This window comes from Dromiciops gliroides, chromosome 6 (assembly GCF_019393635.1).
Source record: "Dromiciops gliroides isolate mDroGli1 chromosome 6, mDroGli1.pri, whole genome shotgun sequence".
NCBI classification, from domain to species: domain Eukaryota; kingdom Metazoa; phylum Chordata; class Mammalia; order Microbiotheria; family Microbiotheriidae; genus Dromiciops; species Dromiciops gliroides.
In genome coordinates, this window is record NC_057866.1 from 104,363,180 (window position 1) to 104,378,538 (window position 15,359).

Here is a 15,359-nt window from a genome sequence, read left to right on the forward strand (position 1 = left end):
CTCTTTGAGGAAATCAGAATGGCCAAGCTTCTGGACCCAATCTCATGCTTCCACTTCTGGCAGAAATTGAAGTCTCCATTGGAGAATAATAGGAAGATAAGGAGAAGACCTGCTAGAAATAAATGTATTATGGCTTCCCTGTGAGCCACACATAATACCCCATGATATATGTGTGGAACAGTCTTCACTATTCAAAGAAGGAATGAGAAAGTGGCTGACACTTAAATCTCAGTTTCATATGAACTGGGAAAAAGAGGGAAAAATACACACACACACACACACACACACACACACACACACACACACACACACACTAGTTGGGTACAGAATATATTTCACCAAACAGGGAAACAGGAGGGAAAGGGAAGAAGGAAAAAGAAGGAACAATAATGAGCATACTTTAGGTATTAGTCCTAAACAAAACAAACTCTAAGTAAGGATATACAAAACTATTTAAAGCTTTCTTGTGGTGACAAAGAACTAGAAGCTTAAAGGGTACTCATCATTTGGGGAATGGCTGAACAAGTATTGTTATACAAGACCATTATGCTATAAGAAATGCTGAAGGGCATGGTTTCAAAGAAATCTGGGGAGACTTGCATGAACTAATGCGGAACGAAGTGAGCCGGACCAGGATAATAATTTGTTCAATAATAGCATTATTGTAAAGACAAACAATTTGAAAGATCCAAGAACTCTGATCAGCATAATAACCAACCATGATTCTAAAGGAGTCATGATGAAACAGGCTACCCACCTCCTGATAGAGAAAAAAAAGACTCATAGGGAAGATTAACACTTTTTAATGTTGCTAATCTAGAAATGTGTTTTGCTTGACTACATTTTTATAACTGATTTTGTTTCTCTTTCTCTATTGGGGGAAGGGAAGGATTAGGCTGATTTTTTTTAATCATTTAACTTTAAAAAAAAAAAAAGCTTCCCAGTAGAAAAATTCATCTACCCATGAAGATCAGTAGCTGCTCTGCAACTTATATTCTTAGAAAATTCTCTGGAGTACTGAGAAGTTAAGGGAGGTGTTCTTTTTCACACAGCCTGTATATGTCAGAGATAGAACTTAAACCCAGGTGTTCCTTGCTTTGAGACTGCCTTGCCACTATGCCAGAGGTTCTTAACATGGGGTCTATGGATTTGGGGGCAGGAATTACATCTTAATAATTGTATTTCCATATGATTAGTTTCTTTTGTAATTATATGAATCATATTTTATGTGTTTCCCCCAAGAAAGAGTCCATAGACTTCACTAGATTAGCAAAGAGATCCCTGATACCTAATAAAAAAAAAATGGTGGAAAAGCTCTGCACTGTGTGATGCTCTATCTCTTATTATTAATTTTTATCATCTGAAATTACCTAGCATTGATTGGCATAGCATAGTAAGAAACTAATTCAATTTTTCCTGATCAGTGAATCATAGACTTGTTCTCAATTCCAGACACAGAATATTAATTCTCTGGAGTCTTTAACTTGCTAATGAATCCTTGTTTGAAGCCTGGTAAGTCAGCCCAGCTCCAATAGTCTCCCCAGTGAAATTCACCACCCCCATATGAAGAAGTTTCCCCAGTTTTTCATCAAGGACATCTACTATAAGCAAGTTGTCTGATTTGAAGGCTCCTGAATGCAGTGTTTATACAGTTTGGAGATAACAGAAGCAAAAACAAATGCATTGGAAGTTTGAAGTAAAAAGAATACAAATCTGTAAGGACAATCTTTAATGAAATCATGCACACATGAAGTACAATTGCAAGGCTACTCAGCCTCTGAGCAGATAGACAAACATGATCAGCCTCTCATGAATATGGACACTGAGAAACCCTCCAAGGGAAGAGAAATAAGAAGGAAATGTTCCTGATTCTAAGTGAGTCATCCCAAGGTCTTATGTTTTTCAGAGACCTGCCTTGGCCATTTTTTCATAGGGTGTAGTAGGCAGAATCACTTCCATAAGCATTTTCGTCAGTTGGCTAATTTACTTCCTAAAAAAAAGAAAAGAAAGAAGCAAGAACAAATAAATACTCAGAGAGGCTGCATCACATACTGAATAGAGTATTGGAGTTGGAATCAGTAAAATCTGGATTCAAATCCCATATCTGATACTTAGTGATTGTGTGAAAATGATCACTTTTCAACTTCTCTGAGTCTGTTTAATGAGGTCCCTTACATGCCTAAAATCTATTAACCCTTCATCCATTCAAAAAACATTGATTAAGCCCCAGAGTGTGAAAAGCACAGATACACAATAGAGATCAGCCTCTGACTCCATGGAACTCTCCAGCCCAGTAGAATGTTGAGAATCATACAAATTAGTAACTTAATTACTAATACTTCATAATAAGTGCGTGAGAAATCAGTAAAATAGATGGCCATGTGAGGTGCCAAGTGGAAAATCGTTACCAACCAGGGATGATCAGGGAAGGCTTCCTGGAGGAAGCACCATTTTGTTTAATTTTTAAAGGAATTTGACAGGTGAAGAGAAGCATCTCTTCCTCCTTGCTTCAAGTTCCAACTAAAATCTTGTCTTCTACAGGAAGCCTTTCCCAACCTCTATTAATTTTGGTGCTTTTCCTCTCTTATTTCCTATTTATCTTATAGATAGCTTATTTGAATATATTTGTTTGCTTATTGTCTCCCCCATTAGACCGTTCACTCCCTTAGGGCAGAGATGCCTTTTGCCTTTTTTTTTTTTTTATCCTCAGGGCTTCACACAGTGCCTGGCATAAAGTAGGTGCTTAATAAATGTTTATTGAATGACTGACTAATGACTGACGGGAAAAGCTTTCTATATTCAGCATGAGTATGGAGATCAGAGAGTATCCATATGTTAGAGGACAGAGGAGTTAAAGCTAGAAAGGTAAGATGATCTCTTTCCAGGAATTAAATGAAACTGGGAAGTCATTTTTATGGCCTCCTAATAAAACTTGGCCCAATTTACTTTAGAAGAGGAGAGGCCAGTGCCATCTAGCAGAAAAGGGGAGGAAAGGAGTGTGGGGAGGAAGAAGAGGAAGAGGAGAAAGTCTATAGAGGTTAAGGGACTTGCCCAAGGCCACACAAAGAGTTAGAGGCAGAATCCTGACCAGAACCTAGGCTTCTTGATACCCAGTTTATTGCCCTTTCACTGTACACTATGTGCCTTGCTAAAATGCACATGACAAAGAGAACACCAGATACTTATATGAGCAAGTATCAATATCTTAAATCCTTGTATATTCAGGCATAAAATCATAAAAAAAATTGCAATGAGAAATGTTGTACAATGTTAAATGTGTATCACATTGAAGAGGTCAGACTCCTATCTATTACTGTTCTGCTTTTAAATTCTCATAGGGGACATTCACCACCAATTCTTATACTCCACAAGGTACCTTTTTGTTTTTTATTTGTTTTGTTTTTGGTGAGGCAATTGGGGTTAAGTGACTTGCCTAGGGTCACACAGCTAGTAAGTGTTAAGTGTCTGAGGCTGGATTTGAATTCAGGTCCTCCTGACTCCAGGACCCGTGCTCTATCCACTGCACCACCTAGCTGCCCCCCACAAGGTACTTTTGAAGAACTTTTTTCTCTACAAGTTTTCATTAGTACATACAAATGCATCTAATAATGTACATTCACATGTCATGCGTTTATTTCTTGCACAGACAAAATAAACTGATGTGAATTTCAGCAGGCTCCTTTTCATGATTAACTCACAAAGCCAATAAACAATTCTCTTTGCCCTTCCCTCCTACAAAAAAAAAGGCTCAACAAAGCCATGTTGTCACATGTGGTGCCCATCACTGTAGATCATGGAGTATTTAGCTCAATCACAGAGAACCAGATACTGGGCTCTGAGGCCAAATCTCTTATTGCTCAGTTTCCCTTTTTGTGCCCTACTTCCAAAGCATATGACCTGTTTCAACCTACATTCAGAAAACACAGGTTCTTAACTGTAGTCCCCAGAGGTTCAGTAGCCAATAATACTTTCAGAAGGAAATGTGAAGGAACCCCAATCATAAACTTCTTGGAGTTTTCACTAGCTGTTTACTCCCGCGTTGTACCACTAAATGTTTTTTTTCTTTTTCTTTTGGTGAGGCAATTGGGGTTAAGTGACTTGCCCAGGGTCACACAGCTAGTAAGTGTTAAGTGTCTGAGGCCAGATTTGAACTCAGGTCCTCCTGACTCCAGGGCCGGCGCTCTATCCACTGTGCCACCTAGCTACCCCCGACTAAATGTATTTAACACAGCTTGGAACCAGCTAGTAAGTTTTAGAGACAAGAGTTGAACCCAGATCCTCCTGGCTTCAAGGACAACACACTAGCCATTAAACCATGCTGTTTGTTTTCCTCTTTTCAGGTATGCTCATGTGATGAGGTAAAAGCTTGTTGTGGGGGCAGCTAGGTGGCGCAATGGATAGAGCACCGGCCCTGGAGTCAGGAGTACCTGAGTTCAAATCCAGCCTCAGACACTTAACACACTTACTAGCTGTGTGACCCTGGGCAAGTCACTTAACCCCAATTGCCTCACCAAAAAAAAAAAAAAAAGAAAAAAAGCTTGTTGTGCTACACAGAGTTCTACCAGTGAATGTCATTCTTATGCTATCAAGCCATATAATTGATACATCCCTGAAATATATCACAGGTTTGATAAATACCGCTATGTGACCTGAAATGGGAATCACTACAATGCTGAATGCATCATATTATCATGGGCCAATTTGACCAAGGACAGGTACAGCACCTGATTCCACTGCACAAATATGATATAGTATCAAAGACTTTAGTTTCTTGTTTAAAGTCTTTCTAATTAATTATTAGCCTGTGAATATAGCATACTATTGTAATGATCAGTTGAGTTCCAAATCTTCTATGGAATGTCCTTCAAAATTTCCTCATAGACTCAGTTCCTCTAACACTATCTTAGTCAAAGGTGTATTAATTTGACTGGATAGAAGAATGGATAGATGGATGTCCAAACAGACATAGATATGCACCTATATCCATACCTATAGATCTATAGAAATAGTCCACAGAAGACATTTTTACATAACTTAAGGATAATTGCAGATCTGTTACAAAATCTAGCCCTATTCATAACCAAGACCATGATCTAAATGCTAAGAATACAGTTGGTTTCTGAGTTCAGATCCTCCTCTTCCTTTATAATTCTTTTAATACATACTGTTCCAATGGGCAGCTAGGTGATGCTGGCCCTGGAGTCAAGAGGACCCAAGTTCAAATCTCACCTCAGACACTTACTAGTTATATGACCCTGGGCAAGTCACTTAACCCCAATTGCCTTAAAACGTCTTGGGCCATCTCCAGTCATCTTGAAATATACAGATATGTCCAGGGACATGGACATAGATATAGATATCTTGCCACTCTTGCACAGCCCTCCCTCATTTAAATACAATTCAGTGCAAGTCATGACATCACCCTGATGTCATGGTCCTCTTCAAGAACAAAGGACAAACAACAAGAACAACTATCCCAGTGTTTACTATAATCATGCAACCACCTCCACATACAGGTTGCCTGAAACCTGTTCTGGTTCTAGTCCCCAGTGAAATTTAATTAGATTTGAAAAAACTCAAGTCAAGGGTTCTGAGTATATGGCACTAGTTGATATTTGCAGTCCAAAGGAGTCCCACTAGGTATTTATTATGGGCCATACCAACTAATCCTTACAGTCAGGATATATTCTCAATCCATTTTAATCTATCTAGCCTTAAAAGAAATCCAAATAATGTTACTAGAAACTAATAGAAGGTACACCTTTCCAAGTTACAGTAAATATAAAGACAAAGTGACAGGTCACAGATGACAAATCACCTAATATAGTAACCCTTTTTCTCCTTATGGTATGAAAATTTAAAAAAACACCAATGAAGGCAAAACAAATTGACTCAAATTCAGTGGGAACATCATTAATAAAATTTGTAAATGTTGCCAGGGCATTGGCCAACCTAGAAAGCTTAAAGTAGTATCTGTAGTATCCAAATCTAGTGTGAAAGATTATCTCACATGCTTCTGTCACCCTAATTCTCACAAGTCATATTACCCCAGTTAATCCAGTTTCCAAATATGTCCCCCAAAATTTGGCTGGTTATCCCAGATCTCTCATTCCTCGCACCTGGGTCTCACCACATTTCTTAGAGACAAAGAACAAGATTGTTCCTTCCTGAGATGGAGATGATCAGATAAATGCTTTCTTCACACTTTCCTGAATTAATAAACACAAGTTTCACTGGTCTTGATGATTTTGTATGCCATTCCACTGATGGGGCAGGAAAAGTCTCATCTTTCCCTAATCCCAGGACAGTGGAGCCTCAAAACATCATGTAAATCCTGATCCCTTGATGATCTTTGGGATCCTTGATCCTCCAATGTTTCTATTAGTACTGGGAAAGTCTCAAAGAGTTTAAATTAGATTTAAATTAGACTTAGAGGGTCCCTGCTTGAGAAAGTGCATGCCCCATTCAATGTGAAGACAGTTGTCCTGCCGAGTCAAACATCACTTTGTCCAACCTGTCACATTGGGTACCCCCAATACATTCTTCTGTATTCCCCACTGCCCTCTTGTAATTGCCTGACAATGGAGGGAAATTGTTTCATACCACTCCCAAAAGGTCCTACCTTCCAGTCATCACATACACAGGTCTTTTGAGCGAAAGGCACTTCCCATTTGCCTGCCATTTTCCTAGAAATATGATTCACTGATGTCCCAGAGTCTCAAAAACCTTCCGTTTTCTAGTTTTCCCATCCCCAGTGCCCTAAAGCATCTCTACTATGAGGATGAGCACAGAAGGGAATTTCTTCTGCCCTCCAAAGTTTATCTCCCCAAGCTCTGAACTGGGAATTCCTACCTCATTCTTTGCTGGCATCTATTCCCTGTCATATTTGTTCAGATTTCTGATCTCTTTGTCAAAACTACATCATCCATCTATTTCTCTAATCTGTCACTGAGTTGTATTGTCATATCAATTAGCCTTGCTAAATGCTGTGGGCCTCATATCCTCTGCTAATCAATCCTTGAGATCTTCACTTGAACAGCTCCTAAATCATAATCAGCACTGAGTCCTCCCAGCCAAAAACAGCTTGCAGCTGACAAGTGAAAACACGTGTCTGTGTTTTCAATTAATGGCCTTTAAACCTACCTCATCTATCTTTCTCTGGATGTACCCAAAGATTATAAGAAACACAGACTGGTCATTCCATAACAAGAAACTTTACTTTATCTATTACCATTAAAACTCAGTCTCAATCATGGACACTCTTTCCAACCACATGCACACATACACACACACACACACACACACTGACAAAGGCTATTTGTATTAGATTAGTGGCAAACCTGAATGGCTGTTTCTTAAAAACCAATTCATTCTGGCCATAAAAAGCAAATTTTTCCATCCACCTCCAAAAAAATGGGGGAAGAAATTATAGCAGAGATATCATCTCACACCTATCAGATTGGCTAAAATGTTAAAGGGAAAAATGACAAATGTTGGAAGGGATGTGAAAAAAATGGGACATTAATACAACATTGGTGGAACTATGAACTGATTCAACCATTTTGGAGAGCAATCTGGAATTATTCCAAAAGAGTTATAAAACTATTTATGTCCTTTGACCCAGCAATACCACTATTAGCTATGTTTCCTAAAGAGATCTAAGAAAAATGAAAAGGACCTATATGTGCAAAAATATTTATAGCAGCTCTCTTTGTGGTGGCAAAAAAAAAACCCTGGAAATTGAGTGGATACTCATCAATTGGGCAATGGATAACAAGTTATGATATATGGTTGTGATGGAATACTATTATACTGTAAGAAATAATGAGCTGGTTGATTTTAGAAAAACTTGGAAAGACTTGTTCGAAATAATGAAAAGTAAAGTAAGCAGAACCAAGAGAATGTTATATATAGTAATATTGTGCAAAGAATAATTGTAAACAACCAAGTTACTCTGAGTACTATAAATACTCCAATTGATTATAAAATTTATATAAAGGACCTATGAAGGAAGATGTTATCCACCTCCAGAGATAGAATTGATAAAGAAAAGTACACATAATATGGTTTTACATATATTTCTGATTCTGCATCAAATGGTGGCCTTCTCTAGTGTAGGGTGGGGAGGGAGGGAGGGAGAAAATTTGGAATGTAAAATGTGACAGAGAGGGGGCAGCTAGGTGGCACAGTGGATAGAGCACCGGCTCTGGAGTCAGGAGTACCTGAGTTCAAATCCAGCCTCAGACACTTGACACTTAATAGCTGTGTGACCTTAGGCAAGTCACTTAACCCCAATAGCCTCACCAAAAAAAAAAAAGTGACAGAAAGGAAGGAAGGAAGAAAGGAAGGAAGGAAGGAACAAACAGAAGAAGAAGGAAACTACAGCAAGATCTGTTGGGAGAAAAGTCACTGGTATTTATAGGAGAGAAGATCCAGTAAGAAATAGTGTCCTACAGGGGCAGCTAGGTGTTGCAGTGGATAAAGCACCAGCCCTGGATTCGGGAGGACCTGAATTCAAACCCAGCCTCAGACACTTAACACCTACTAGCTGAGTGACCCTGAGCAAGTCACTTAACCCTCATTGCCCTGCTCCCCCAAAAATAGTCTCCTATAAAAGCCATTTCTGCTTCACTACCACATTACTACATATGTGGTGGCTCCTACTTGAAACTCTCATAGATGATCTCTCACCATATTTACCACTTCTAAATAATCCACATGTAGCAACTGGACAAGGGAAGATGGCATCATTAGAGTTTGTAAACTTGTAACTATGCTATTCACAACTGGAAATTGGTTCTGGGAGGTGCTGAGCTGATCTATAGATGCTCAGACATGCAACTTCAGGACAAATCTGGAAGAAATATCACCATCACTCAAGATTCTTTTGATGTGTTCTTTATCCCATATCTTGTGGGGCACAAGACTTGATTGTCTGGTGCAACACACCTCAGGGAGCAGATATGTTGCACAACTTCCTGATTGCTTTTTCCTGACAGTCAGTGGCAGAGGTCACACAAAATGGACACAGCAGGAAATAGGATGAAGCCCCAGAATCCTACAACTGAATCTCATTCAAGCTTCCTAGAAGTTATTTGACTTTTTGCTTCTGCACTTTCCTGTACATCAAGCTGTGAATTTCACAAAAGTTAACCAGTATTAAACTATACACCAGTACCGAAGAGAAAACAAACCCAGCTTAAATACATGACTCTTCCCAAGCCCAGGTGCATTTGGAGCTTCCAAAACTCACCACTGTTATGTGACTCCTGCTGTGCTCCTCAACGACCCTATGTATTGCTAACAAAAGTAAGGAATGAAAGAACACCACAACTGTATATTTTGCCTGCAACGAGATGTTTTCTGTGCCTGGGGGCCAATATGTATCATGCTGTTCAGAGATAGGATGTTTGGGCAAGCTTTCAAGCCCCTGTTTAGGAGCTAGCTGGGGGTTGGAATTAATACTTTATTCTTTGATTGGAAATATGGATGGTGCCAATCTAGGGAATAGGAGAGGTTTCCTCTTCATACATACCAGTACCATTAAGATGCTGTTTGATCCAGTCAGTGAAGACAGTGACGCTGGTGTAGACACCTGGATAGTTAATCCTTCCACAGCCAAAGCCCCAACTGGTTATCCCAAAAAGGACATAAAAACTTGAATCTTCAAGGGAGCAAACTAAGGGACCACCTGAGTCGCCCTAGGTATATGAAAGAAAAAAATTCTTAAATAACAGGGGTGGGTAGTTTATGGAATTAGAATGCCATAGGTCATCTTATGCCTATATATCTTTTTTTTTTGAGGGGCAATTGGGGTTAAGTGACTTGCCCAGGGTCACACAGCTAGTAAGTGTCAAGTGTCTGAGGCCGGATTTGAACTCAGGTACTCCTGAATCCAGGGCCAGTGCTCTATCCACTGCACCACCTAGCTGCCCATGTACTTTTTTGTGTGTGGGGGTCAATGGGGGTTAAGTGACTTGCCCAGGGTCACACAGCTAGTAAGTGACAAGTGTCTGAGGCCGGATTTGAACTCAGGTACTCCTGAATCCAGGGCTGGTGCTTTATCCACTGCACCCACCTAGCTGCCCAGCCTATATATCTTATTGAGTCAAAAGGCACACATTGAGAGAGATCCTTACAGTCCAATTCCTTGTTCCTTCAGAATTCCCAGCAAGAAAAAAAAAGTACAGGAAGACCATCTCCTTCCTTCCCACTCTTCCCCCCAACACTAAATTCTGAAATGGACATTGTCTAAGAGTTCTCTGTACCTTCAGAGGGAAAATTATTTTGAAAGGCTCAGCTTTGGAAATTAATAAACAGATAGATTGGGTGTGTGACTTGAGAACTGAATGTGACATGGGCTTACTGAACAAGAATCCTTATCTCCTTTAGAAGGGAACCCAGCACAGAACATCCTTTGAGATACCCCCGCAGAAAGATTTCGATAATACTCCTGACACACATCAGAATCAAGGACGGGAACTTCAAGTTGCTGCAGTTTGTTGGATTTTTCTCCATCTGAAAGGCAAAATACATTTTGGGTTAAAGACCAAAAATGCTTCCCCTACCTCCTTGGCCTCTGTAATTTGGTACTGACCTAATCTACCCAATGGCCCAGATTGAGCTCATTTCAGTTCCCTTCATCCCCATGGCCTTTATAGAACAGTCCCAATCCCCTCCCAAGGGACCAAAATTTACCTTCTCGCACCATAATCTCTACCTCTTACTCCTTCTTATCCCTTTTTCCAGTGTGCTCTTGCAAGGTTCTTCTGCCTAGTCACCCTAAATCTTTCCCATTTCCTCAGTTCAGCACTCATTAAGACTGTGATCACTCTCAGTTCCAAGTATTTCTGCTTCCAGTTCTCCATGTTACAAGACTATCAAAACTTACCTCTCACATCTAAGTGAGCATTCTGGGAAGGGACAGTTTTACTTTTAGAAAATATGTTAAGGGCCAGAAAAAATTGGGGTTCCATGCCATCAGGTTGAAGCACAACTCCATACCAAGTTATTTTAGGAAAATTAGAAACACAGCTCTGGGTTTTAAGGGCAATGTTTTTTGTTTTTCATTTTTTTGTTGTTGTAGTTTTTTGGGATTGTTTGTTTTTGGAGGGGCAATGAGGGTTAAGTGACTTGCCCAAGGTCACACAGCCAGTAAGTGTCAAGTGTCTGAGGCTGGATTTGAACTCAGGTCCTCCTGAATCCAGGGCCAGTGCTTTATTCACTGCGCCACCTAGCTGCCCAAAGAGCAATGTTTTAAAGGAAAAGTGGTTGTCTTTGCCCATAAATTACCTCTGTTGGAAACAAAATGCTGGACCAAACAGAAACAATGTGATCTGTCTTGGTGTGGCTATTCTCACATTGTTGTGCCACAGGCAGATGCAGATCAGGAAGGTGAATTTGTGGCTGTATGTGGTTCATAGCAGCATAAGCAGTAAAGAGTAGCATGAACATTTTTCATAGAGGTGAAAGTGGGTGGACAGTAGCTCGCCTACCTATAAAGCTGATATAAATGTGGACAAAAGTAGAATAAAACGTTCAGTACAGACCTGGATTATCAATTCCCCATCCTGTTACCACACACATGCTAGAAGATGGTATCTCTTGACCTTTCTCAGGAAGACATACTGGACGAACATAGTGATTGAACTGAAATGGTTCAGCTACTTGCAACAGAGCAATGTCATAGTCCATTGTGGTTCTGTCAAAGGCTGGATGAATCAAAATGTGCTTTATTGATCTTTTCTAGGAAGAAGAAAGAAGCAAAATGAGAAAGCCTCCAAAAGACTGGACCCAACAACAAACTGTTGCTGACTCAGTACCTAACTGAGGCTCACACACACAAATTTTGAACCAATGTAGCCATCCTGATTATTGCAAAATTGTCTGATAGGATTAAGTGTGAGTGTGATTTTTTTTGGTCAACAACTGTGATTGCATCAATGGGAAGAACTGTTGAGAATCCCCTAACAGTATAAATCAGCAACTCATCACTGTAGACTTAAAGTTGGAAGAAAACTTAGAGATCATTTAGTCCAAGCCCTCATTTTACAGGAGAAGCAGCTGAGGCACAGAGATTAACTGTCTTTTACAAGATCCCAAGGTGGTGAGTTTGTGGAAGAGGCAGCATTCAAACGCAGGTTCTCTGACAACAAAGCGAGTACTCTGTTCACTCTACTGATGTAGGAAACTCCCACGTGAGAAAATGTTGTTTCCAGAGGCAGCTAGGTGGTGCAGTGGATAAAGCACTGGCCCTGGATTCAAGAGGACCTGAGTTCAAATCTGGCCTCAGACACTTGACACTTACTAGCTGTGTAACCCTGGACAATTCACTTAGCCCTCATTGCCTCTCAGAGAGAGAAAAAGAGAGAGAGAGAGAGAGAATGCTGTTTCCATGTCATTGAAAATAGATGGTCACACTGTACTGTCTCTCATCACTGCCTCTATCATCATTAATAAGATTTGGAATGAAATTTTCATTTCACAGCTGTAGGAAACTCCAACTCAAGGAAATTCCCTCAATCCATGAAAATTGGCACTTTCTCTGCAAGTGACTTGGTTAGAATCAAACTGTCAGGATATGTCAGAGACAGAATTTGAACTAATCTTCCTTGTTCCAACTATACCTCTCTATCCATTATGCCACACTATTTGTCATATCATCAATAACGTGAGAATTAAATGCCTAAAACCTCTTGCATAAAATTATTACCACTTCTCAGAGTTCAAAAAGAATATGGAATAAAAGAAAATGGCAACTGGGTCTAAAATATGGCCACTTCTATCTCTTGCCACACATCAGCATTAAATTCATAGAAGTTGGGTGGCACCCAGGTGTTATTAACCTGTGGGGTATTTGAGAAATGTTCCTTTTCAAGGCTAAGATTTTTGGGACAGAGACACAGGAATCAGACCCCTGTGAAGCCAAGTTTCTGGAAAATGGGAGCCAAAGTATTCTGGAGCCAGTGAGCATGACCTGTTTATCCATGTAACTCTGAACAATAAAATCAGCAAAAGCTCCTCCAGTACTCCCAAATCTCTGAATGGCACCTGTTGTGAGTCAGACTGCATACAACTGCTCTACTGGAAAATGAGGTTTCTTAAAATATAATGAACTTCTCCTTTGTCTCTTTTCCATTTGAAAGCTCAGTGGCAATCTCCTTTACCATTCTGAGCAATGCAATGACCCGCCATGACAACTGAAGTCTCCTATCACTTTTATATCATGCCTCTGATCCAGGCTTGTGATCTGTTTCTCATTCTCTTTTTTTTCTTTGTTTAATTATGTTTTCCCTAATTACATGTAAAAACCATTTTAATGTTCATTTAAAAAGTTTTTGCAGGGCAGCTAGGTGGTGCAGTGGATAGAGCACCGGCCCTGGATTCAGGAGGACCTGAGTTCAAATCTGGCCTCAGACCCTTGACAATTACTAGCTGTGTGACTCTGGGCAAGTCACGTAACTCCAATTGCCTCACCAAAAAAAAAAAATTGCATTTAAAATTTTCTCCCTCCTTCCCCTTCCCTGTCATTGAAAAGGTAAGCAAATTGATATAGGTTATATATGTGCAGTCATAAAGAACATATTTTTGTATTATTCATGTTGTAAAAAAAAGACCAAAAAAAAGAAAAGAAACATAAAGTTTTAAATCTGAATTCAGACTCCATCAGTTCTTACTTTGAAAGTGAATCGCATTTTTCACTATAAGTCCTTCAGAATTGTTTTAGAACATTTTGTTGCTAAGAATAGCTGTCATTCACAGTTAATCATCATAAAATATTGCTATCACCATAATACAATATTCTCCTGGTTGTGCTCATTTCACTTTGCATCAATTCATTTAAATCTTTCCAGGTTTTTCTGAAAACATCCTGCTTATCATTTCTTTTTTTTCTGGGGGGGCAGGCAGGGCAATGAGGGTTAAGTGACTTGCCCACGGTCACACAGCTAGTAAGTGTACTAAGTGTCAAGTATCTGAGGATGGATTTGGACTCAGGTCCTCCTGAATCCAGGGCCAGTGATTTATCCACTGTGCTGCTTATCATTTCTTATAACACAACATCATGATCATAGTTTTATAGCCCTTTGGGCAAAGTTCCAAATTTCTCTCCAGAATGGTTGAAGCAGTTTACAAATCTACCAACAATGAATTAGTATCTCAATTTTCCCACATCCCCTCCAATATTTGTCATTTTTCTTTCCTATCATATTAACAAATCTGATAGATATGGGGTGGTACCCCAGAATTGTTTTCATTTACATTTCTCTAATCAGCAGTGATTTCGAGAATTTTTTTCATGTGCTTATAGATAGCTTTAATTACTTCATCTGAAAACTGCCTATTCATCTCCTTTGACTTTTTATCAATTGTGAAATGACTTGTATTCTGATAAATTTGACTCAGCTCTCTATATATTTGAGAAATGCGGCCTTTATCAGAGAAACTTGCTGAAAAAAAAATTTCACATTTACAATTACTGTGTATTTACCTCCATCCTATTTCTCTCCTCTTTATACTTCTCTCTCTCTCCTTCTACCCAATCCACCCTCCCTTCTAGCAGCCCCCTTCTCTCATTCCCCTCCCTTTGTACCTTGCTATAGGATAGGATAGTTTTACATACTCAACTGAATGTGTATATTATTCTCTCTTTGAGCCAATTCTAATGAGAGTAAGGTTTAAGCATTCCTCCCCTCCCCATCTTCCCCTTCATTGTGAAAGCTCTTTCATGCCTCTTTGATATGAGATAATTTATCCTATTCTACCTCTCCCTTCCCCCTTCTCCCAATGCATTCCTCTTCCTCACACTTTTGTTTTCTTAGATAATCATCCCATCGTATTCAACTCACACCTGTGCCCTCCGTCTATGTATACTCCTTCTAACTGCCCTAATAATGAGAATGTTCTTGGAAGTTACAAGTATCATCTTACCATGTTAAGAATGTAAACAGTTTAACCTTATTGAATCCTTTATGATTTCTCTTTCCTGTTTACCTTGTTATGATTCTCTTGAATCTTATATTTGAAAGTCAGATTTTCTGTTCAGTTCTGGTCTTTTCATCAGGAATCCTTGAAATTCCTTTATTCATTGAGCATACACCTTTTCCCCTGAAGGATTTTGCTGAGTAGGTTGCCTACTAGAACATTATATTCTCTGATACATTAATTTAGACGATTGTAGAGCTTTTATTATCTTGACTGTAGCCCTTGATATATAAATTGTTTACTTCTGGCTGCTTATAATATTTTCTTCTTGACTTGGGAGCTCTGAAACTTTGCTATAATACTCCCAAGAGTTTTCATTTTGGGATCTCTTTCTGGAGGTGATAGGTGGGTTCTTACAACTTCTATTTTACCCTTTG

At 39.4% G+C, this 15,359-nt stretch overlaps 1 protein-coding gene across 1 annotated transcript in view; it reads right to left on the reverse strand.

Annotated features, from left to right (window-relative positions):
• Positions 1-9,500: 9,500 nt before the first annotated feature.
• The window catches only part of OVCH2 (ovochymase 2), a 46,082-nt gene continuing 40,223 nt past the window's right edge, over positions 9,501-15,359 (reverse strand). Inside the window, exons 17-19 of the mRNA XM_043972241.1 lie at positions 11,550-11,745; positions 10,367-10,518; positions 9,501-9,701 (exon numbers count right to left, since the gene is read on the reverse strand). Coding sequence (XP_043828176.1) covers positions 9,501-9,701; positions 10,367-10,518; positions 11,550-11,745 — 549 coding nt within the window. The remainder of the gene's footprint in view (positions 9,702-10,366; positions 10,519-11,549; positions 11,746-15,359) is intronic.